Here is a 24,903-nt window from a genome sequence, read left to right as displayed (position 1 = left end):
AGCCCGGAGACCAGGGGCCGGGGCCGCGGGTTACGAGAGGCCGGGGCCGAGGACCAGGCGGAGTCGGCGCCATGGGGAAACACAGCCGGGTGAGCGCGGCCGCCGACACCGCTGCGGACTCCACGCCCCGATCTACAGCGGGTGTCAGGGGTTATGGGGGAGAAGGCAGGAGAATGGGTTAGGAGGGGGAGATGGATCAGCCATGGTGGAGTAAACTAGATGGGCCGAATGGCCTAAATCTGCTCCACTCACTCACAGACCCGGGTTCGATCCTGACCTCGGGTGATCTCTCTCCCTCTCTCTCTCTGTGGGTGTAGTTTGTACATTCTCCCTGTGACCGCGTGGGTTTCATAGAAACATAGAAAATAGGTGCAGGAGTAGAGGCCATTCGGCCCTTCGAGCCTGCACCGCCATTCAATATGATCATGGCTAATCATCCAACTCAGTATCCCATCCCTGCCTTCTCTCCATACCCCCTGATCCCTTTAGCCACAAGGGCCACAGCTAACTCCCTCTTAAATATAGCCAATGAACTGTGTGGCCTCAACTACCTTCTGTGGCAGAGAATTCCACAGATTCACCACTCTCCGTGTGAAAAAAAAAAATTCTCATCTCGGTCCTAAAAGACTTCCCCCTTATCCTGAAACTGTGACCCCTTGTTCTGGACTTCCCCAACATCAGGATCAATCTTCCTGCATCTAGCCTGTCCAACCCCTTAAGAATTTTGTAAGTTTCTGTAAGATCCCCCCCTAAATCTTCCAAATTCTAGCGAGTACAAGCCGAGTCTATCCAGTCATTCTTCATATGAAAGAAATGGATGAGAAAGTGGGATTACATTGAACTAGTGTGAACAAGTGATCAGTGGTCGGCGTGGACTCGGTGGGCCGAAGGGTCTGTTTCCATGTGTAAAAAGGAACTGCAGATGCTGGTTTATTCTGACGATAGACACAGTGGGGCAGGCAGCATCTCTGGAGAGAAGTGTAGATAGATATTTTGGGTCAGTCTGAAGAAGGGTCTCGACCCATTGCTTCTCTCCAGATCTGTTTCCATGTGTCTTTAAACTAATCTCCAGTCTCCGTGTCTCCTGATTATAAAGTATTCTGATGGTGATTTTGTAGTTCTGGAAAAGTTCAGTGGAAGCTTTGCTAATTCCCCGATGATGGTAAATGCCAGCCTTTGTTGGGTGTTATTTTAAATGATTTGAACTTCTGTGTTAAAGATACGTTTCTTTGAATCTCTCTTCAGTCTAAGAACCAGAAGAAAGCCCGGGGGAATGCAATTCACCTCGCACAGGAGGAGTACACCAGCGTTCCGCATTCCTTTGTCTTCCACCGAGGTCAGATTGGACATAATGTGCTGCAGTTGATCGCAGACCTGAGACGGCTGTTGGAGCCCTTCACTGCTCGTTCACTGACGGTGAGTCTCAGCCTCCGAAGTCTCGTTACTGGGACACAGAGTCACAGACTCATACAGCACGAAAACAGGTCCGTCGGCCAAACTCGTTCATGCTAATCAAGATGCCCCATCCAAGCTAGTCTCATGTTCCTGCATTTACCCCTTATCGCTCTAAACCATTCCTATCCATGTACCATTCCAAATGTCTTTTAACTGTTGTTTTAAAAACTACAACTACCCCCTCTGGCAGCTCGTTCCATATACCCACTACCCTCGGCAAAAGTTGCCCATTGGATTGCTCTTAAATGTCCCCCCACCCCCATCTCAAACCTATTTCCTCAGGTTCTTGATTCCCCTACCTTGGAGAAAAGACTCTCTGCATTCACCCTATCAATTGTCCTCATGATTCTATCTCTATAATGTCACCCGTCAGCCTCCTACGTTCCAAGGAATAAAGTCCTAACTTCCATGAGGAAGAAACGAGTTATCGGCTTCCAACATAGCCTGAAGTGGATGGAGTAAAGGGAATTGCCTTAGGATATTTCAGAATGAAGTAAGAGGGAAGGCTTTGCCCTGTGGACAGAGCCCAAACCATCACGCAAACCACCCTCCCTTTCATGGACGCAATCTACACTTCACGCTGCCTCAACAAGGAGAGCAGCACACTCAAGGGCCAGTCTCACCCCGGTCACTCCCTCTTCTCCCCTCTAGCATGCACTCTACACTTTCACTGTACTTCTGTATAGAAACATAGAAAATAGGTGCAGGAGGAGGCCATTCGGCCCTTCGAGCCAGCACCGCCATTCATAGTGATCATGGCTGATCGTCCCCAATCAATAACCCGTGCCTGCATTCTCCCCATATCCCTCGATTCCACCAGCCCCTAGAGCTCTATCTAACTCTCTCTAAAATCCATCCAATGATTTGGCCTCCACTGCCCTCTGTGGCAGGGAATTCCATAAATTCACAACTCACTGGGTGAAAACGTTTTTTTCACACCTCAGTCTTAAATGACCTCCCCTTTATTTTAAGACTGTGGCCCCTGGTTGATATATGTATATGATAATAATAAACTTAACAAAAGTAAACAACAACTCAGGACTCATCTTTTGATATTAAATGATTTTTCAGGTGCGGAAGAAGAACATGCTGAAAGATTTTGTCTCGGTGGCCGGACCGCTAGGGGTGACGCATTTCTTAATCTTTACAAAATCATCGAACTGTGTCAATTTAGTAAGTAGATGAAGCTTCAAATCAATTTTCTGCGTGTCGATTCTTTTTGCAAACGTTACGCCCATTCTTTCTATCACCAGGAAAGTGACCTGACACGAGTCCGCTGGAGAGGCGGGCTTGTGAAGGTTTCTACAGTCCTGCGTTGTCCTCTGTTCTGCTTGCGCCGCGCCGCTGAATAGTTCCACTTGCCTTTACCCCTTGCACTCACACAGCACTGCGGATTGCAGCAACATCACTGCAATAGCTGTTATACATTGGGCATACAGTGTGGAAACAGGCCCTTCAGCCTAACGTGCCCACACCGACCAACATAGAAACATAGAAACATAGAAATTAGATGCAGGAGTAGGCCATTCGGCCCTTCGAGCCTGCACCGCCATTCAATATGTTCATGGTTCAAGATCATCCAACTCAGCTTGTTCCATATACCTACCATCCTTTGTATAAGAGAAAACCCTATTATCCCTTGCCTCCCCACTTAAACCTAGGGCCTCTGATCTAACTCCCTCTTAAAAGGCTCTAGACCCTATCATAGTCCTCCATCTTATGCACCTCTAAGATCACTAATCCTGCCTGCGTTTGGCCCATAAATCCACTCTCAACCTGTACCTATGGCTCAGGCCCTCGAGTCTGTCCCCATAATGTTCTTCACCCTTTCCAAACATAGTTCTATGAAAGAACTGCAGATCTTGGATAAAATCGCTTGTAGACCAAATATGGAGCCTACCATCCTTTGAGAGAAGGAATGGGTGAAGAAGGGACTCGACCAGAAACGTCACCTATTCCTTCTCTCCGGAGATGCTGCCTGTGCCGCTGAGTTACTCCAGCATTTTGTGTCTAACATCTTTCCTATAACAGAGTGACCAAAACTAAACACAATACTCTATGTGTCCTCATGACGTCTTATAGCACTGTAACAAGACTCACTCATACTCCTGTGACCTCCACCAAGAATAAAGCCGGCCCAGACCTGCTCAACCTCTACCTAGGAAGTCTCAGGCACCTCGAGGTCCTGGCAAGTTGTCTCTCCCTGTTTCATTGTAACTGGGAGCTTTACTGATAAACGAATACTATTGTTTTCAAAGCACATTTACATCTTTTTTATGAAAGAACTGCAGATTGGCTCGTTTAAAACCGGCCCCAGACTTTCAGAATTTGCCAGTGGAGTAACTCTGCATCTATGGAGAGCAGTGGAATGGGATTTGAAGATAGGGACTCGACCAGTTCAGAACGTCACCTATGCCACAATCTCTCCGGAGATGCTCATCGATGCCGCTGAGTTAGGATCCAACATTTTGTGTCTATACATCTTTCCAAAATAACAAACAGAAAAAACTGGAAACAACACAATACTCAGGAATGGGGCTTCGAACCCTTCGTCTTGTACAACTATTAACATGACCTCCCAACTTCTAAACTCAATACTCTGACTGATGAAGACCAAGATGAAAGCTGGCTTGAACACCCTGTCTACCTGTGACGCCACTTTCTAGGAAGTCACAGTACACGATTAGTGGAGGTCCTGGGATCAAGTTGTCTCTCACCTGTTTCATTGTAAGGGTTTGCTAGGAGCTAATAAACGAATACATTATTGTTTTCAAAGCTGCCCGCTCATTTTCTCCAGCAATTTTGTCTACCTTCGAGTTTCCAACATCCGCAGTTCCTTCTTGAACAGAGAAACAGGTGACGTTTCTTCAGACCTTTATTCAGAGCAAACTGTGTTTCTTTATCAGTTGTGAACAAAGGCTGACTTTCTGAATATTGCCAGGTGAGTGTTGCTGCTGTCCTTATTTCATGTGACAGTGAGATGCTTGGCTACAACATCTCAGTTGTAACAGGTTAAAAGTGCCAGTTTCTAAAGCAACATTGACAGATTGATGATAGGTCATAAAGGGATCAGAAACTGGAATTTTGAGCAAAAGTGCTTTTGACATAATAGACAGGAAATCCACAAATAGAAAACAGAAAAAACTGGTGACCACAAGAAGGTGCAGGAGTGGGCGCTGTGAACCCAGCAGCTCCACCTGCTGCGCCATTGTGCCGTTCCGTTTCCATGCTGTATGACGCCATGGTTCAAAATTAAAGGACATTCATTTAGGAAGGAGAAGAGGATGAATTTCTTCAGTCGGAGGGTGGTGAATCTGTGGAATCATTTGCCACAGAAGGCGGTGGAGGCCACGTTATTGGATATATTTAAGGCAGAGATAGATGGATTCTTAATTAGTTTGGGTGTCAGAGGCTATGGGGAGAAGGCAGGAGAATGGGGTTTGGACGGGGAGATAGATCAGCCATGATTGAATGGAATAGACTTGATGGGCTGAACGGCCTAATTCCGCTTCTTATGGCTCATTGGGAATGATCTTTCTGCCCGTGTGATTCCCAGTATTCCCTGGTGAAGGACATCGTCTCGTCGCTGAAGAGGCACCGGATGCATGAGAGCCAGTTCACCCACCACCCCCTGCTGGTGCTGAACAACTTTGGAGGGGACGGCATGCATGTCAAGCTCATGGCCACTATGTTCCAGAACCTGTTCCCGACAATCAACGTCTACAAGGTAGGTTCAGTTCAGTTTAGTGATACAGCGCGGAAACAGGCCCTTCAGCCCACCGAGTCCACGCCGACCAGCGATCCCCGCACACAAACACTATCCTACACACACACACACACACTAGGGACAATTTACACTTATGCCAAGCCAATTTTTACTCACATACCTGTATGTCTTTGGAGTGTGGGAGGAAACCGAAGATCTCTGAGAAAATCCACGCAGGTCACGGGGAGAACGTACAAACTCGGTCCAGACAGCACCCGTAGTCAGGATCGAACCCTGGTCTCCGATGCTGTGCCATCGTACCACACTGTAGGTGTTCGTGGAAAGGGTTGAGGAGGGGCTGGGGTTAGTTATGAGAGAGGTAGGGATTGGGGTTGGTTTTAATTTTTTTTTAGTTTAGAGATACAGCGCGGAAACAGGCCCTTCGGCCCATTGGGTCCGTGGCGACTAGCGATCCCCACACGTTAATACTATCCTACGCTGCAGGGACAATTTACAATTCTAACGAAGCCAATTAACCGACAAACCTGTACGATTTTGGAGTGTGGGAGGAAACCAGAGCACCCGGAGAAAACCCACACAGGTCACGGGGGGAGAACATACAAACTCCATACAGACAGCACCCGTAGTCAGGATGGAACCTGGGTCTTGCCATGCGGTGAGAACGGAGAGGTTGAGAAGGAGTTTCTTCCCAGGGGCCATTCGGACTGCAAACGCCTATCTCACCAGGGACTAACTCTACTGAACGTTTTTCCTTCCATTATTTATTATGTAAAATAATATGTGTGTTATGATTGTGTTTATAGTTTGTTTTGTTGTTTGTCTTTTGCACAAAAGTCCGCGAGCATTGCCACTTTTATTTCACTGCACATCTCGTATGTGTATGTGACAAATAAACTTGACTTGACTTGTCTTTGCCACTGTAGGCAGCAACTCTACCACCGTGCTGCCCAAGAGCGACTACTTTCTGCGTTTGCCGCTGCCATATCTTTTACGCTGCTGTTTTGCTCTTTCACTTCTAGGTTGGCCTGAACACCATCAAGCGCTGTGTCCTGATCAACTATAGCCCAGCCAGTCAGACCCTTGAGGTCCGCCACTAGTAAGTGAGCCCCCAGTGTCCGCACCCTGCAGATTGGTCGCGGGTTGTGAACAAGTGTGGGGGTGGGGTGGTTAGGGGCTGTATACCTCTCCAAACTCCAGAGCGTTTCGGCGACTTGGTCGGCCCAGTCAGCTGGCCAAGCAGTGACCGCTGCATCATCATCGCTGCACCAGTCATCGCTCGTGAGGTTAGGAACGATGGAGAGATCGGCGGGAGCGAGGGAGGCAGTGAGCAGTGATCTAGGGTTGTTGGAGGAGGCACCATGAGAAAAGTGAAGCAAAAGCAGCCACTATATTCAAAGATCTCTCCCACCCTGGTCATCCCTCCTCCCTGCACTGGTCAGACCGACGATAGAGAAGATAGCCAGAGAAAATAAAGATAGCCAGAGAAGATAGCAAAGCTTGAAAGCAAGCACCAGCAGATGTACAAACACCTTCCCCTTTGTGATCAGTCTTCTGGACGGTCCTGCTATAAGCTTGGGTATTGCCCTATTCACCTCTACCCCATCACAGACATTGGACCTTGTCTATGGAACTGTAACACTATAACGCTGAGAACTGTTCTGCACTCTGCATCTCCCCTTCACCCTAGCGATTGTACTTGAGTTGAGTATTTATGTATAGTATTATACCTTGATGAGATAGCATGAATGGAAAAACAGAGTTTTTCACTGTGGAAACAAGGAACAAGAAATGTTGACCTGTCGTGCTTTGCCCTGCTCCTCCACCCCCTAGCCCCTGCAATCATTCTGAAGAAGGTTCCCAACCAAAAACATCATCCATCCATGATCTCCAGAGATGCTGCCTGACCTGCTGAGTTACTCCAGCATTCAGTGTCAAAGTTTTTCAATGAACCTCAGCACACATGACAATAATAAAGATTGGTGACGTGATAATCCTGGGGGAGGAATGGGAATCAACTGGACAAGGGAGTGAGGTGATGTTGAGGGAGGATGGAACAGCTCCTGGCCGTCTCCACTCATTTGGCCTCTCCCTCTCCTCTCGGATTAATGAGAGTAGTTTGGGGATCTGATGCCTCTCAAAGAATCATAGAGAGCCCTACAGTGGCATAGAACCCACTGCTCTTGCTCTGCTGATGAAGATTGCAGGCTTGAAAGGTGATGTTGAAGTAGCTAATAATTAGGGATGGCGCAGCGGTAGAGTTGCTGCCCTACAGCGCCAGTGACCCGTGTTCCATCCCGACCTCGGGTGCTGTCTGTACGGAGTCTGTACGCTCTCCCTGTGACCGTGTAGGTTTTCTCCATTTCCTTCCACATACCAAAGATGTGCGGGTTTGTAGGTTAATTGGCTTCTGCAAATTGTCCCTAGCGTTGGGGATAGAACTCATGTGAACGGGATGATCACTGGTCGGCATGGAGTCAGTGGGCCGAAGGGCCTGTTTCCGCGCTGTATCTCAAAACTAATCTAAAGTCAAACATCACGGAAAAAGGCCCTTTGGCCCAATTCGTCCATGCCGACCGAGATTCCCATCTACGCTAGTTGTAATTCCTGAGCAAATCAGCAATCCCATCGACTCCCTGCATCCCCTGCATTGTACAGCAGAGGGTGCCACTGAGCCGCTCAGCGTGGGGTTGAAGGCTTGGTTAGTTAGGGTATGTTTAGATACAGCGTGAAAACAGGCCCTTCGGCCCATCAGGTCCACGCTGACCAGCGTTCCCCACACATTAGCGCAAGCCTACACACACACACACACACACACACACACACACACACACACACACACACACACACACACACACACACACACACACACACACACACACACACACACACACACACACACGGGACAATTTGCACTCATACCAAGTGTACAAACAAACCTGTACGTCTTTGGAGAAGGGTCCCAACCCGATACGTCACCTACCCATGTTCTCCAGAGATGCTGCCTCACCCGCTGAGTTTCTCCAGCCTGTACGGCTTTGGAGTGTGGGAGGAAACTAAAGATCTTGGAGAAAACCCACGCAGGTCACGGGGAGAACGTACAAACTCCGTACAGACAGCACCCGTAGTCGGGATCGAACCCGGGTCTCTGACGCTGTGAGGCAACAACTCTACCACTACGCCACCTTGCCGCCCTTATCTGAATAGTAATGATAAGTAAATGGAGAAACAACGAACTGCAGATGCTGGTCAATACACAAAAGCGGACACACAGAGTGCTGGAGTAACTCAGTGGGTCAGGCAGAATCTGTGGAGAACATAGATAGGTGACGTATCGGGTTGGGATCCTTCTTCAGACGGAGTGGTGCTAATGATCATTGCTGGTAAAGGAGTGGGTGGAAGGGCTGGATAATGTCCCTGGGTGGCGGGCTCAAGGGGTTGAATAGCCCCTTGCTGCTCTCCATGTGTAACGGAAGCAATAACGGCATTCTCCTCTCCAGCTCCATCAAGGTGGTTCCTGTCGGGATGAGCCGGGGGATAAAGAAGCTGCTGCAGGAAAAGTTCCCCAACATGAACAGGTTTGAAGACATCAGTGAGCTCCTGCAGAAGTAAGTCCTGCCTTTGCATTCCAGCGCCAGTCTGGCCCAGGGCATCAGTGTGCTTGGATTAGGGAGGAGTAGCTGCAAAGAGCAGTTGGACAAACTTGCTCCCACCCAGGAGCAGCTTTGTTGTGAAAGATTTGCACTGGGTCAGGGTGTTCCCTCATTGCCTTTATTTTACAAAGGACAGAGTGCTGGAGTAACTCAGCAGGTCAGGCAGCATCTGTGGAGAACATGGATAGGTGACGTTTCACAGAGTGCTGGAGTAACTCAGCAGGTCAGGCAGCATCTGTGGAGAACATGGTAAGGTGACGATTCACAAAGAGCTGGCGTGAACTCAGCAGGTCAGGCAGCATCTGTGGAGAACATGGATAGGTGACGTTTCACAGAGTGCTGGAGTAACTCAGTGGGTCAGGCAGCATCTGTGGAGAACATGGATAGGTGACGTTTCACAGAGTGCTGGAGTAACTCAGCAGGTCAGGCAGCATCTGTGAGAACATGGATAGGTGACGTTTCACATGGATAGGTGATAGGTGACGTTTCACAGAGTGCTGGAGTAACTCAGTGGGTCAGGCAGCATCTATGGAGAACATGGATAGGTGACATTTCGGGTTGGGACCCTTGTTTAGACTGACTGGAGGGGGGTGGTGGAGAAAGCTGGGAGAGGGATGGGCTGGGTCAAAGCTTGCAGAATGATGAATAGGTGGAGATAAGGTGTGTGAGGGGGGGGGGGGTTGACAGGCAAATGGTTTGACAAAGGCGAGAGATGTAAAGCCAAAAGGTGTGAGATAAGGGCTGAAGAAATTGTGAAGCTAGATGGAGGAATGTAGGTGAAGGAGAGGGGAGGAATGGGTGCGAGTCCAGGTGGGCTGAGGGAAGAGTGAGGGGTGCAAAATAAGTTAGTTACCAACAGTTGGAGAATTCTATGTTTATACTGCCCTGAAATGGGGGGGGGCTCTGTCTAAACACTGCTGTAATTTCTGCATAGTGAAACCAAAATGTATAAAAATGGCCTTTATCAAAATCTGACGTGATTTTTTTTCTATTACAAATCTCAAATTTTGGAGTATAAAGGCAAATAAATAAATGATGGGCCTTTGTCCCAAACATTATGAAGGGCACTGTATAAAGATGGAACCATCTTCCTCTCTGCGCACTAATGATCCTGTGTCGCTGCTTGCGTCTGTTTTCAGAGGAGCCAACCTGTCGGACAGTGAGGCTGAACAGGATGGAGACCACAACATAACCGAGCTGCCGCAGAACTACGCCGGCCGCGGCAACCTGAAGGCCCAGCAGAGTGCAATTCGGCTGACGGAGGTCAGTAGGTTCTAGACTCTAGAGAGACAGCGCTGAAACCACACCATCACCGCGCCCACCAGCGATCACCCTGTATACTAGCTGTTGAAACATATCAGATTGTTAAGGGCTTGGACACGCTAGAGGCAGGAAACATGTTCCCGATGTTTGGTGGAGTCCAGAGCCAGGGGCCACACACAGTTTAAGAATAAGGAGTAAGCCATTTAGAACGGAGACGAGGAAACACTTTTTCTCACAGAGAGTTGTGAGTCTGTGGAATTCTCTGCCTCAGAGGGCGGTGGAGGCAGGTTCTCTGGATGCTTTCAAGAGAGAGCTAGATAGGGCTCTTAAAAATAGCGGAGTCAGAGGATGTGGGGAGAAGGCAGGAACGGGGTACTGATTGGGGATGATCAGCGGTGCTGGTTCGAAGGGCCGAATGGCCTCCTCCTGCACCTATTGTCTATTGTCTATCCTACACACCAGGGATAATTTACAATCTTTACCGAAGCCAAGTAACCTGCACGTCTTTGGAGTGTGGGAGGAAACCCACGTCGTCACAGGGAGACTGTACAAACTCGACAGATAGTGTCTGTAGTCAGGATCGAACCCGGGTCTCTGGCGCTGTGCGGCAGCGGCTTCACCAGTTGCGCAACCTTGTCACCGTTTGGAAGATCACAAGCGATGCAACAAATGCTGAAGACCGTATATCGCTAGCCGTGGTGTCCCTGTGACCTGCCAGCCCCCAGCTTGCCCCTGTACCCACCCACATTGATCATGATTGTCTAGAAGATTACTGAGGTCTCGGAAGTTGAGTACCCTGATATCCCCCTCGAGAAGAAACAGACAGTGCCCGGTGGAAGAGGGCTCTACCTGAGCCGACTGCCCGCCCCTTTTCTGGTTTATGTCCGTGCCCGGGTGGTGTAGAGGGGGACTATGCGCTGTCTACGGGCACCCTGGGGATTTCTGTGAGTGTGGGGTGTGAAATCCATCTTTAATAAGGATGGAGATATAGTTGTTTTAGTGTATTTGACAATTAAGAATATTTGTTTAGATAATTGTGTGACTTTGTTTTATGGTGGTGTGTTTCTTTGGTGTTGTTTTGTATTTAATATTATTCTTGTAATAATTGATTACATTTATTTTTGTTAAAGAAAAACCCAGATGTTGCCATTAATCCCCGTGTGTCTATCTGTGTAATCCTCTTCTCACAGATTGGACCCCGCTTAACGCTGGAGTTGGTGAAGATTGAGGAAGGAATGTGCGATGGACAAGTGATGTATCATACATTTGGTGAGTGGAAGAATCTTTGTTATTGGCCATGATACGAGGGATGGTCTGACTTGTCTCTGTCTTCTTATTGAGTCAATTAGAAGTTGTCCAGCCAGAGCTGAACACATTTCTTGGCATCTGCACACAATGGTGTGTGCCTTGTAGCTTCTTGTGCATGGTGGTGGAAAGACTGGTGGAAACAGGGCCGCGATGTGAACACTCTTTCTTTTCTCTTTATCTCTGTAAAAGCCTCAAAATACTCGCAGTGAAAGAAGGCCAATAAGTAGTTGCGCCTTTGACAACCTCCCGTTGTCCAGCCAAAAGTCCAGTGAGAGTAATTTGGTGCTTTCAGTGACAATATATTAATTTTAGGAAAGTGGCATTGAGTGTCTGATCCTTCATTCCAGTTAAAAAGACAGCGGAGGAACTCCAGGAGTGGCTTGAGCATAAAGAGAAGCAACAGGCGCTGAAGAAGGAGAGACGGAAAAAGCAAGACGAAAATATTCGTCGCAAGACAAGACAAAGGAGCGGGAGCTGAACAAGTGAGTGTGTGATAGCATGCAACATGCATTACCTGCACGGGAGCTGAACAAGTGAGTGATAGCATGCAGCGTGCATTACCTGCACGGGGGCTGAACAAGTGAGTGTGATAGCATGCAGCGTGCATTACCTGCACGGGAGCTGAACAAACGAGTGCATGCAGCTTGCTTTATCTGCGCTCCCCTCCGCTCGCCGTTGTACATCCTCCTGTCTCATCCAGAGACACGGTGTGACTCTGCACAACAACGCCAACCCTGCCTGGGGCACTGAGGGGGTGACACGGTGGCGCAGCGGGTAGAGCAGCTTCCTCACAGCATCGGACACACTGGTTCGATCCCTGACCTCGGATGTGGAGTGGAGTTTGCACGTTCTCCCTGTGACCACGTGGGTTTCCTCCGGGTGCTCCAGTTTGCTTCCACATGCCAAAGACATGCGGGTTTGCAACTTAATCAGCCAGTGTAAAAATGTTCCTAGTGTGCAGGGAGTGGATGAGAAAGTGGGATAACATAGGACTAGTGTGAATGGGTGATGGACCTGTTTCCATGCTGGCCTCTGGAAAAAACGGAATTACACCAAACGCACATAGAACTGGGAAGGAAGAACAATTACAATGGTGGAGAGAGGAAGTTAGTTGTGCCGTTCACAGGGAAGGCGTGTATGTTTTTGAATATAGTAATATTAAGGAACTTGTTCATGTGTAGGGTTGTCCCAAATAAGGCATAAGCAACCTGGGCACGGCCTTGATACAAATGCAAACCTTTTAGAAGGCTTCACAGAGAATATTTCAGGGAAACATGGACCAGAATGTTACAACTTAGGCCAGGCAGCATCTCTGGAGATCTTGGAAAGGTGACGTTTCAGGTCTGGATCCTTCAGAGTGTATCTTTCAACCAGAATGAATGATACCTCATTGTCACACCACACGTGATATTCTTTGTTTTACATACCCAAGGTATGCCAAGAGTCACCACATAAAGGGCACCGACCAAGATGCAAAGTATCCCATTTTAACAGGGTCCCAACCGAACCGTCATGTGTCCATGTTCTCCAGAATTGCTGCCCGTCCCGCTGAGTTACTCGAGCAGTTTTTAGTGTAAATCAGCGTCTGCAGTTCCTTTCTCTCTCCAGCATGTTTACAATTTAATTTGTCCTTTATTCCAGGAAGAAGAGTTTGGATGGAATTAGGAGGAAGACACATCACGAGGGTGAGGACGAGGAGGACAGCGAGGCTGAAGACCCGGGCGCTGGGGAGAACGTGGATCGAAATGACAAGTCTGAGGATGAATCGGACCGGGAGTATTACAGGCAGCAAGTCGGAGTTGAACCAGACAACGGTAATCATCATATTTCATTTGAAGATAGACACAAAATGCTGGAGTAACTCAGACAGACAGGGACAGGCAGCATCTCTGGAGAAAAGGAATGGGTGACGTTTCGTGTCGAGATCCATCTCGATGCGCTGGCACCATCATATTTAGTTTAGTCGAGTTACTTTTATTGTCTGAAGAAGGCTCACAGCCTGAAATGTCATCACTTCCAGGAGCAGAATTAGGCCATTCGGCCCATCTAGTCTACACCGACATTCAATTGTGTCTGATCTATCTTCCTCTTTCACCCACATTCTCCTTCCTGCCTTCTCCCCATAACCCCTGACATCCGTACTAATCAAGAACCTGTCAATCTCCAGCGTAAAAATATCCATTTACTTGGCCTCCACAGCCTCCGGAGGCAATGAATTCCACAGATTCGCCACCCTCTGACTAAAGAAATTTCTCCTCATCTCCTTTCTAAAGGTACATCCTTTTATTCTGAGGCTGTGGACTCTGGTCCTAGACTCTCCAACTAGTGGAAACATCTTCTCCACATTTGCTCTATCTAGGCAACATGTACTGCTATTAAAATGTATTGTCTTGTGCATAAGTCTGGTGAGTTACAGGTACAATGAAAATCTTGCTTGCACCAGCATCAGAGGCACGTCGAAATATGAGAGACTGTCCTTTCAGCCACTTGAATCCATCTACCCCTCACTGAGGCTGATCTGTAACCTAGCCCCATATAAGCAGTTTAAACCCCAACAGTATGAACATTGACTTCTCTAACTTCAAGTAACCCTGGCTTTCCCTCTCTCTCCACCCCTTCCCCATCACAGTTCTCCGAGCAGTCATACTGTCTCCAGCTATCATTTTCGGGTCTGAAGAAGGGTTTCGGCCCGAAACGTCGCCTATTTCCTTCGCTCCATAGATGCTGCTGCACCCGCTGAGTTTCTCCAGCACTTTTGTCTACCTTACATTTTATCTCTGTTTGCTTTGTTGTTCACTTCTCCCAGCTAACAATGATCTATTCTACATTCCTTGATCTCATTCCCCTTGCTTGTTTTCACACCCTACACTTCCTTATCTATGCATCTCCCTCTCCCCTGACATCAGTCTGAAGAAGGGTCTCAACCCGAAGCATCGCCCATTCCTTCTCTCCAGAGATGCTGCCTATCCCGCTGAGTTACCCCAGCATCTTGTGTCTATCCCACATAAAGCAGGAATGCTGAAAGCTATAGAGTAAAACTCTGAAAGAGTAATCGTTTTGTATGTGAGTTCTGCAAAACCTGCCTCAGCCCTGGTTTCTACACTTTGTATTAGCCAAGCTGGAGAGGTTGGAGAGGCTAAGTGTTGTGCTTTAGTTTCGTGTTCGCTCTTGTGCGTGTAATATGAGATGTCAAGATTTGCATTATGTCGGTCTAATTTGCTCAGCGATGTCTCCTCCTCCCCCCACCCCCGCAGAGCTGACTGAAAGATATGATCTACTAGTTTATCTGACAATAACACTCAAATTACATTTGGAAGGAATACATTCTTGAGAAGATTTAATGTGAATTACTGTCACGCACACACAGGTGAAAGTGAACTATGTACAAGTCATTAGCTGGTGCATGTTCAAACAATCTCCCTACTTGTTCACAGTCATTACACAAATTCAAGAGCTTCTTTCAGGAAGTCACTTTGATTTATCTTACATAATTGGAATGATCCTGCCCATGGATCGACACAAAATGCTGGAGTTTGCGGGACAGGCAGCATCTCTGGAGAGAATTGAATGGGTGATGTTTCTGGTCGAGAACCTTCTTCTAACAGTTTCTCTGTTAGCTTACAATGGATGTCATTCATGATGGCAACCATTGTAAGCCGAGATGTATCTGCTGCTTCTCCAGTCCTGACGTATGCCCTTTCGTTTAATTAGAGATACAGCGTGGAGAAAGATTCTTCGGCCCAACGAACGGCCCGGATCGCTGGTCGTTCAGTCCACAATGACCAGTGATCCCTGTATATTAACCCTATCCTACACACACGCAAGGGACAATTTTACATTTAAACCAAGCCAATTAGCCTACAAACCTGTATGTCTTTGGAGTGAGGGAGGAAACCGGAGCACCCGGGAAAACCCAAGCAGGTTACGGGGAGAACATACAAACTCTGTACAGACGGCACCCGTAGTCAGGTTTGAACCTTGGTCTCTGGCGCTGTGAGGCATCAACTCTACTGCTGCGCCACCGTGCCGCCTTCTGATTGGTGTTGTTCATCCTGTTCTACTGATCGACAGCTGTTTGTGTCGTTTCGGCCCAAGTCTGTTTGCAACTTCTTCTTGTTTTCCGACAGATCTGTTCCCGGCAACTTCGTACAGAAAAAGGAAGAGAGACGGATCATCACAGTCATTTGGAAAAGCCAAGAGGTCCAAGGGCCGTGGGGAGTTTCCCAACAAGCAACGCACAACGCCAGAACATGAAAGGAACAACAGAAGGAAGACGATGCAAGGGAGGAAATCGCATCTTATTGGCACTTCCCTGGCTAATTCCAGATTCAGGAGCTCGGGGCTCGGGAGTAAAATGGCATTTAAGGGCAAAGGTCACCATCGTCCGGGTTCCAATGTCAAGGTTCAACGCCCGGGCTCCAGGGTCAAGGTTCAACGTCCGGGCTCCAGGTTCACGGATCAACGCCCAGGCTCCAGGGTCAAGGTTCAACACCCGGGTTCCAAGGGTCAACGTCCGGGTGCCAAGCCCAAGGGTCAACATCCGGGTGCCAAGGCCAAAGGTCAACGTCCGGGCGCCAAGGGTCAACGTCCGGGCGCCAAGGCCAAAGGTCAACATCCGGGCGCCAAAGGTCAACGTCCGGGCGCCAAGGCTAAGGGTCAACGCCCGGGTTTCAAGGCCAAAGGTCAACATCTAGGCTCCAAGGCCAAGGGCCAACGTCCAGGTTCCAGAGGCAAGGGTCGCTCTCATTAAACGTTACAAATGGAATATTAATTTGAACAAAATGAATGCAAGACCAGAAGAAGTCACATTCACAGAAAGACAATTTGAAATCAATGTTTCCCCACATTGAAACACTCACCCATAAGTGAAGCATGACAAATCTGTCAGTAAAATTCTCGTACCGAGTCAGTGCCTTTACGGTTCTCAACTTTATGCCAAGTAGCATAAAGCGCAGTCTCATGTAATGTCAATTGTGGAGGGAAAGGAGATTTGGTTAAAGATCACCTCAAAGCCGATGACTCCACTTGTGTTTCCCAGGTATTGTTGGACGTTGGTGCGGGTGGGATGTGACACCTGTGTTGGCTATCGGTTAAAATGGGGAACTACTCTGTACGTGTTGTGGGGCTACTGTTTATCCCTCAACCTACGTCACACAACCAGGTAACGACTTGTTGCTAATGATAGTTTGCTGTGCACAGCCTCATGGCTGTCTGAACCGAAAAGTAATTTGGCAGTAAAGTGCTTCTGGATGTGAAATCCTGTCACAGATGTGAAATGCAAGAGTCTCTTTCTTTCTGATCTCCTCCCCTGGAGCCCTGCAGGTTCCAGTGTTGAGAATTCCCTGAGACAGTAGGGTCCAGAGCAGTGAGAGAGGGCTGGGTCATTGACCCTGGTCCAAGAGTTCCCTGCAGAGCGTAAATCCCGACGTTCCATCATCGATGTTTCCACCCAGAGTCTGCGCTGAATCGGCCGCTTCATTGTAAATCCCAAGGTGCTTTTTCAGTCTGACCTGCTGAGTTACTCTGGCACTTACTGTCCTCTTTTGTACGTCATGAAAGGCTGCAAAGAGCAGGCAAATGTGGAAGCGAGTTGCTGGCATCTGTCCCCCTGCTGAGCGACTGGAATCACAAGATAGGTAAAAAATGCTGGAGAAACTCAGCGGGACAGGCAGCATCTATGGAGCGAAGGAATAGGCGACGTTTCGGGTCGAGACCCTTCTTCAGAATGTGTCGCTGTTCTCAATGTAACCTAGGCTAGCCTTTCTATGATAGACACAAAAAGCTGGAGTAACTCAGTGGGACAGGCAGCATGTCTGGAGAGAAGGTTTCTCTCCAGATAACGTTTCGGGTCGAGACCCTTCTTCAGACTGATACTTTCAATAGTCACATGCACCTGTGTATAGTGAAATGCTTTGTTTTGCATACAACCCGATAAAATCATATCATAGACCTCACCGAGGCAGTACACAAGTGTTGTTCCGCTGATGTGAGGGAACCTCTGCCCAGAGAGCAATGGTTTGAGTTCAATGCAATGCACAGGTCCCAGGCAGCAGGATGTTCGGTGGCTCGTGAGTGATGGAAGCGAATAACCAAGGATACAGTTGGGGTCAGGGGTGAGGGAGCAACCCTGTGGGAAGAGGAGGTGATTGTGACCATCTGTTTAGTTTAGAGACACAGCACGGAAACAGGCCCACTGGGTCGGCACCAACAGTGATCCCCGCATACTAACACTATCCAACACACACACACACACACTAGGGCCAATTTACAATTATACCAAGCCAATTAACCCACGAACCCGCACATTTTTGGAGCGTGGGAGGAAACTGGATAAAACTCACTCAGGTCACGGGGAGAAGGTACAAACTCCGTACAGACAGCACCCGTAGTCAGGATCGCACCCGGGTCTCTGGCGCTGTGAGGCAGCAACTCTACCGCTGTGCCACCGTGCTGCCTCATTAATTGCCTGACCAGACAGTCTAATCCGTGTGTGCATCCATTTGTAAGCTCGATGCTACTTGCTACTTGGATCACCTGTAAATGCATCATCTGGCACCTCGTGCAGAATCAGGCACTTGTGTTATACACCTCCAGTGTGAAATTCCATGTTTAATATTTCTGTGAGAACCACAACGCACCAATGTTCCCCCGTCAGCCAAAATGAAACAGAAGCTTGGGTGGAAATCCACCTTCTTGGAACCTCGTGCGTCTAAGAGCAGTGACCTTTCATTCTTCCTGATATTCTTGCCATGTTTTTAAACTGTGACTTCATTCTTTTGTTCCTTATCCTTCCTCTTTCCAACTTCCCTCATTTCCTTTCCCATTTTAGTCTTAACATCCGTCTTAACTTGCTCACATTGGAACCCAAAGCATGATGTTTCTGCGCCCTGGTAGGTCGATGCATGTTCTTGCTCCACATTCAACATCATTCCTTTGGTTTAGTTCATTGTCACGTGTACCGAGGAACAGTGAAAAGCTTTTGTTGCGTGCTAACCAGTCAGCGGAAAGACAATACATGATTACAATCGAGCCATTCACAGTGTAGATACATGAGAAGGGAATAATGTGTAGTGTAGATCCAATCAAAGTTAGTCCCAGGGTCTCCAATGAGATATTTAAGAAGGAACTGCAGATGCTGGAAAATCGAAGGTAGACAAAAATGCTGGAGAAACTCAGCGGGTGCAGCAGTATCTATGGAGCGAAGGAATTAGGCAACGTTTCAGTTTGAAGCAAAGTTCTGGAGGAAAGAGACTACAGAAGCTGGAACCCGAAGCAAAAAAATAAAATGCTGGAAGAACTCAGTGGGTCGGGCAGCATCTGTGGAGGCAAATGGAAGTCAACATTTCCAGATGAAACCATGCATCGTTCCTGAAACCTTGACCATCACCTTTTCCTCCACAGGTGCTGCCTGACCCACTGAGTTCCTCCGGCAGCTTTCCTTTTGTTCCAGAGCAAAGTTCTGTCCTGCTGCATTAGCGAATGGTGGTGAACTGTTAAACATATAATGGGGGAGAAGGTTCCAGGGATCCCGTGTAGTCTCCTCAGCAGTGGAGTTCACTGCATGGGCACAGTTCTCTGTAACAATCATTCAGCACTCTGGTTATTTTTCTCTTTGTATTCACCCTGTTGCACTTGTGCATGGCCTGACTGTATTCATGCATATTTTGATTTGACTGGATAGCACGGCAAAAAAGGTTGTCACTGTTTCTCAGATTAGGTGACCATAATGGAATAATACCAAGAGGCATGACAGAAAAGGTTTAGAAGGATATGAGTTAATGCAGGCAAGTGCGACCAGCTTAGAATGTCAGCTTGGTCAGCACGTGCGAGTAGGGTTGAAGGGCCTGTTTCCTGTTGGAGGGCTCTATAACCTTAGTCATTTTCACCACAACTGAAACCAACATTATCACCTCTTCAAGGCATTATACAACAACAGACACTGGCAGCAGCAAAGGGTGGCAACGCCCTGACTGTATTGTTCAGAAACTGCTCCAAAACTCAGAACCTGTTCACACAAAGGGTGGTGGGTGCACGGAACGAGCTGCCAGAGGAGGTAGTTGAGGCTGGGACCATCCCGATGTTAGACAGGTACATGGATAGGACAGGTTTGGAGGGATATGAACCTACCGCAGGTTGGTGGGACCAGTGTAGCAGGGACATGTTGGCCGTTTGTGGGCATGTTGGGCCGAAGGGCCTGTTTCCACGCTGTATCACTTACTCAATTAGGAAAAAGGGAAGTGCAACGAGACCTGGGTGTCCTTTTACACCAGTCACTGAAAGTAAACATGCAGGTAGAGCCGGCAGTGAAGAAAGCTAATGGCATATTGACCTTCATAACAAGAGGACACACAAAAATGCTGGAGAAACTCAGCGGGTGCAGCAGCATCTATGGAGCGAAGGAAATAGGCAACGTTTTGGGCCAAAACCCTTCAGACTCAGACTGATGGGGGGAGGCGGGGAGAAGAAAGGAAAAAGGAGGAGGAGGAGCCCGAGGGCTGAGCTGAGGGAGAGGTAGGAAGGGGAGGAGGCAGCAAGGGCTAACAGAATTGTGAGAATTCAATGTTCATGCCGGCAGGATGCAGATTGCCCAAGCGGAATATGAGGTGCTGTTCCTCCAATTTTCGGTGTTGCTCATTCTGCCCAGGACAGAGAGGTTGGATACGGAATGGGAGGGGGGGTTAAAGTGCTGAGCCACCATAACGAGAGGATTTGAGTATAGGAGTAAAGAGGTCCTTCTGCAGTTGTACAGGGCCCTGGTGAGATCTGACCCGCTGAGTTACTACAACCTTCATTTCACATTACTTTCACAAAATGCACTGCCCAGAAATCAACAAACTCTATACTTGGTTCAATTGATTTTTATTTAACAGCCACAAAGTGCTGGAGTAATTCATCAGGTCAGACAGGCAACATCTCCATAAAACATGGATGAGCGACCCGAGATGTCACCTATCCATTTTCTCCAGAAATGTCGTCTGACCCATTGAGTTACTCCAGCACATAGATTTTTTTTTGTAAGCCACCATCACCAGTTCCATTGACTTCATCACCTTTGCTTTTGTGCTCTGCCTCTAATTGGCAGCGGACCAGATATTTTACCAATTTATTTCTCAATCTGAACTGCACATTAAAGATTTCTGCATGAATGCGCCTTGTTTTCACTGCACCTGCACACCCTTAAATATCGACTTCCTCTGACTGATAGGCCAGTCATTGACTGAATGAGATTTCTCCTTTTGTGAACAAGACGTGGGAGCATTTGGTTGGATGCCAGTGCTGAGCATGTTCTGGGACTGCCAGAGGCACCGATAATTATATTCATAGAAGCATAGAAAATAGGTGCAGGAGGAGGCCATTTGGCCCTTCAAGCCTACACCACCATTCATTGTGATCATGGCTGATCATCCACAATTAGTAACCCGTGCCTGCCTTCTCCCCATATCCCTTGATTCCACTAGCCCCTAGACCTCTATCTAACCTTTTAAATTCATCCAGTGAATTGGCCTCCACTGTCTTCTGTGGCAGAGAATGCCACAAATTCACAACTCTAACTGAGATGAGAAAAAGTTTTTTCTCATCTCACTTTTAAATGGCCTCCCCTTTATTCTTAGACTGTGGCCCCCCTGGTTCTGGACTCCCCCAACATTGGGGAAAAAATCCTGCATCTAGCTTGTCCAATCCTTTTATAATTTTTCTGTAAGATCCCCTCACCTCCTAAATTCCAGTGAATGCAAGCCCAGTGTTTCCAATCTTTCCTCATATGACAGACTCGCCATCCCGGGGATTAACTTTGTGAACCTACGCTGCACTGCCTCAATCGCAAGGATGTCCTTCCTCAGATTATTCATGTACGTGTTGCCTTTCATCAAGTACTCCCTTTCCCAGATGCTGTTGTCACCTTACATCCCAGGACTCTACACTTCTGCTGATGAGCACACACCAACAACAGCCAGCACACCATCCTACTCTCTTGATCAGCACCAGCACCAGCACCACCAATTGAGCCATTCGGCCCGTCCACCACTGACAAACCTCGGGCTCAGGTTTATGATTGTCACATATACTGAAGTGCAGTAAAAAGCTTTATTCTGGTTGTTTTCCAAAGAGATCAGATTTACCATGCATAGATAGAACTAGTTTAAACTCGAGTACAATAGACAGAGCACAGGAGAAGACACAGAGTGCTTTATTTGTTTGTTTATTATTGTCACTTGTACCAAGATACAGTACAAGCTTTTGTTTGTGTGCTATCCAGTGAAGAAAAAGGCTATACATGAAGGCAATCAAGCCTTCCACACCGTAAACATAAAGGGTAAGGGTGCAGCATTTAGTGCAAAGATATAGCGTTGAAGTCCGATAAAGTCCAAGTGATGAAAGCTCATAGATCTCCAACGAGACAGATGGGAGGTCAGGACCACATTCCAGCTGTTGCAAAGAACCTGATAACATCTGGGAAGAAACTGTTCCTGAATCTGTGGAGGTATGTGTTTTCAAATAGTTCTCAGCATTGAGCACGTCAATGTTAGACAACGTCCTCAATGGGGTAGAGGTGAATCGAGCAGTGCCCTGGCTTATGGCAATTGTTTTAGTTTAGAGATACAGCAATGAAACAGGCCGATCATCGGTCTCCTCTACACTGGTTCTATCCCACACTCTAGGAACAATTTGCAGAAGTCAATTATCCTACAAACCTTCACATCTTTGGAATGTGAGAGAAAAACGGAGAACCCGGAGAAATCCCGTGTGGTCATAGGGAGAACGTACAAACTCCGTACAGACAGCACCCGAGATCAGGATCAAACCCGGGTCTACTGCGCTGTAAGGCAGCACCAATGTGCCATCCCTAATTACTTCAACATCACCTTTCAAGCCCGTGATCTTTACCAGCAGAGCAAGAGCAGTGGGCTCTATGTCAATTTGTGCAGCATTCTGACTTGAAAATAGCTCACCCTTCATCTCTCTTGGTTAACTCCCGTACCTCCCCATCCGATGTTGGGGGAGTCCAGAACCAGGCCACAGTTTAAGAATAAGGAGTAAGCCATTTAGAACGGAGACGACGAAACACTTTTTCTCACAGAGAGCGGTGAGTCTGTGGAATTCTCTGCCTCAGAGGGCGGTGGAGGCCGGTTCTCTGGATGCTTTCAAGAGAGAGGCTCTTAAAAATAGCGGAGTCAGGGGATGTGGGGAGAAGGCAGGAACGGGGTACTGATTGGGGATGATCAGCCATGATCACATTGAATGGCGATGCTGGCTCGAAGGGCCGAATGGCCTCCTCCTGCACCTATTGTCTATTGTCTAATGTGACAATCTTTTCCCACCTCCACAAAGCCAATTATGGATGATGGACAATAAGTGTGTGCCTTGCCGGAGACATGCACGTGAATAACTACATGTGTGTGTACACGGTGGGTGAAAGGTGGGGTTTGAAGAAATACGGAAGAAACACATCTGTCTGCAAAGGTGTTATTTACTGGAAACGTTCAAGCCTTTATTTTAAGACGGTTTCCTGTTACTCATGTGCAAGAAGGAACTGCAGGTGCTGGTTTCAAACCTCTTCACAAGGGTATCGACCCGAAACGTCGCCCATGGTCACGGCTGAGAACAAGTAACAAGTAACAAGTAGCAAGTAGCAACTAGCCTTTATTGTCATTCAGACCTTGAACGAAATTTAGTTGCCTTGCAGTCCTACATATGGTAAAAATGACAAAACACACAATAAACACAAATTGACATCCGCCACAGTGAGTTCACCAGGCACCTCCTCACTGTGGTGGAAGGCAAAAGTCTTAAGTCTTTGTCTCATCCCTTCTTATTCTCCCTCTGCGCCGAGGCCGCTGCCGCTGTCTCAGCCGCCGTTGTCGTTCCACTGGGCCCGCGGTCGGGTCGAGAGGCCGCTGCAACATAGCTCCAAGCAGCTACAATATAGAGGCTCAGCTCGGCAAAGAAATTGTAGTTGCAATGATTGTGTGCGTCTGCTTTGTTTTTTGCTTTTATCGTACTATTTTTCTTGAACCTGGCTGTGCTTGGACCTCTGCCTCATCCCACAACACTCTGACTATCACCTGTCGTTGCTCAGCCTTCCTAAATATCCCCCTCACCTACACCATTAACTCTTTATATCTTATGGAGGCCAAGTGCTGGAGTAGCTCAGCGGGTCAGGCAGCACCAGGAGAACATGAATAGGTGACGTTTTGGGACGGGACCCTTCCTCAGTTGCCTTTCCTTACAATGCAATGCAATACAATAATACTTTATTAGCCAAGTATGTTTTGCAACATAAGAGGAATTTCATTTGTCAAGTCAGTCATACAAATAAAAAGCAACAGAACACAGAAAACACATTTTAACATAAGCATCCATCACAGTGACTCCTCCACATTCCTCGCTGTGATGGAAGGCGAAAATAAGTCCAAACTGCCTGGTTCAGGTTCCCACGTTCATCTCTCCTCACCACAGATCTTCTTCAAAATCTCTCCAACTTCATTGGCAACAGCCGTTCACTGGGCCCAAAGAGCCTGTTTCCAAGTAGTATCTCTAAATTAAACTAAAGAGTTAATTACAATCAAATGAAAGGGCCAAGACTCACAAGTGAATGTTCAAGCATTTGGAACAGTGATGATGAGGAATGATTCAGAGGATCAGAGGGCTACGTTCATTGATTATGATCTAGGTTGAAATGGATGGGTTGACTCTGCTATTTTTAAGAGCCCTATCTAGCTCTCTCTTGAAAGCAAGCAGAGAACCTGCCTCCACCGCCCTCTGAGGCAGAGAATTCCACAGACTCACCACTCTCTGTGAGAAAAAATGTTTCCTCATCTCCGTTCTAAATGGCTTCCTCCTTATCCTTAAACGGTGTGGCGCCTGGTTCTGGACTCCCCCAACATCGGGAACATGTTTCCTGCCTCTAGCGTGTCCAAGCCCTTAACAATCTGGTTGCTGGCTCTGGGCTTTGGGGAAGCGTGAGTAATCAGGGTTTAGCTGTAGTGGCAGCTCTGATCATTGGCACAACTCGAAGGCTGGTAGGAGCTTCCTGCCATAATTCTTATCTAATATAAACAAGCTTCCTGGAGAATGCAATAAATATTTAAAATCCGAATAGTTTTCTGTTTCTTGTTTAGGAAACATTATTGAAATCTCGCCAGCAAATGCTGACAGCTTCTCCCCTTGTTTCAACACAGACCCAAGTCCTGTGTCAACTTGGTTGCATTTTTACCACAAAGTACAACGTTTGCAGGAAGGAATAGAAGAGTTACTTGAACGCAACAGCGGTCCCGGTTCGTAACAAGAGCTTTGCTGCAAAGAGGCAGATGAGTGAAGGAGATTATTCTATATCTGTAGTAAGGAACTGCAGATGCTGGTTTAAACCAAAAATGGGCACAACATGCTGGAGTAACTCAGTGGGACAGGGAGAGAAGGAATGGGCGATAGACACAATATGCTGGAGTAACTCAGCAAGACAGGCAGTATATTTGGAGAGAAGGAATGGGTGACGTTTCGGGT

The 24,903-nt window shown here is 47.6% G+C and overlaps 1 protein-coding gene across 1 annotated transcript in view; it reads left to right on the top strand.

Annotated features, from left to right (window-relative positions):
* The window catches only part of ppan (peter pan homolog), a 33,752-nt gene continuing 8,849 nt past the window's right edge, over positions 1 to 24,903 (top strand). Inside the window, exons 1-12 of the mRNA XM_055664005.1 lie at positions 1 to 89; positions 1,246 to 1,416; positions 2,527 to 2,634; positions 3,581 to 3,643; positions 4,991 to 5,182; positions 6,202 to 6,278; positions 8,680 to 8,787; positions 9,972 to 10,095; positions 11,286 to 11,364; positions 11,751 to 11,880; positions 13,045 to 13,217; positions 15,531 to 16,133. Coding sequence (XP_055519980.1) covers positions 72 to 89; positions 1,246 to 1,416; positions 2,527 to 2,634; positions 3,581 to 3,643; positions 4,991 to 5,182; positions 6,202 to 6,278; positions 8,680 to 8,787; positions 9,972 to 10,095; positions 11,286 to 11,364; positions 11,751 to 11,880; positions 13,045 to 13,217; positions 15,531 to 16,133 — 1,846 coding nt within the window. The 5' untranslated portion in view covers positions 1 to 71. The remainder of the gene's footprint in view (positions 90 to 1,245; positions 1,417 to 2,526; positions 2,635 to 3,580; positions 3,644 to 4,990; positions 5,183 to 6,201; positions 6,279 to 8,679; positions 8,788 to 9,971; positions 10,096 to 11,285; positions 11,365 to 11,750; positions 11,881 to 13,044; positions 13,218 to 15,530; positions 16,134 to 24,903) is intronic.

This window comes from Leucoraja erinacea, chromosome 39 (genome assembly GCF_028641065.1).
Source record: "Leucoraja erinacea ecotype New England chromosome 39, Leri_hhj_1, whole genome shotgun sequence".
Classification (NCBI taxonomy): domain Eukaryota; kingdom Metazoa; phylum Chordata; class Chondrichthyes; order Rajiformes; family Rajidae; genus Leucoraja; species Leucoraja erinaceus.
The sequence above is the reverse complement of the archived record's forward strand: the minus strand, read 5'-3'. Positions and strand labels throughout refer to the sequence as shown.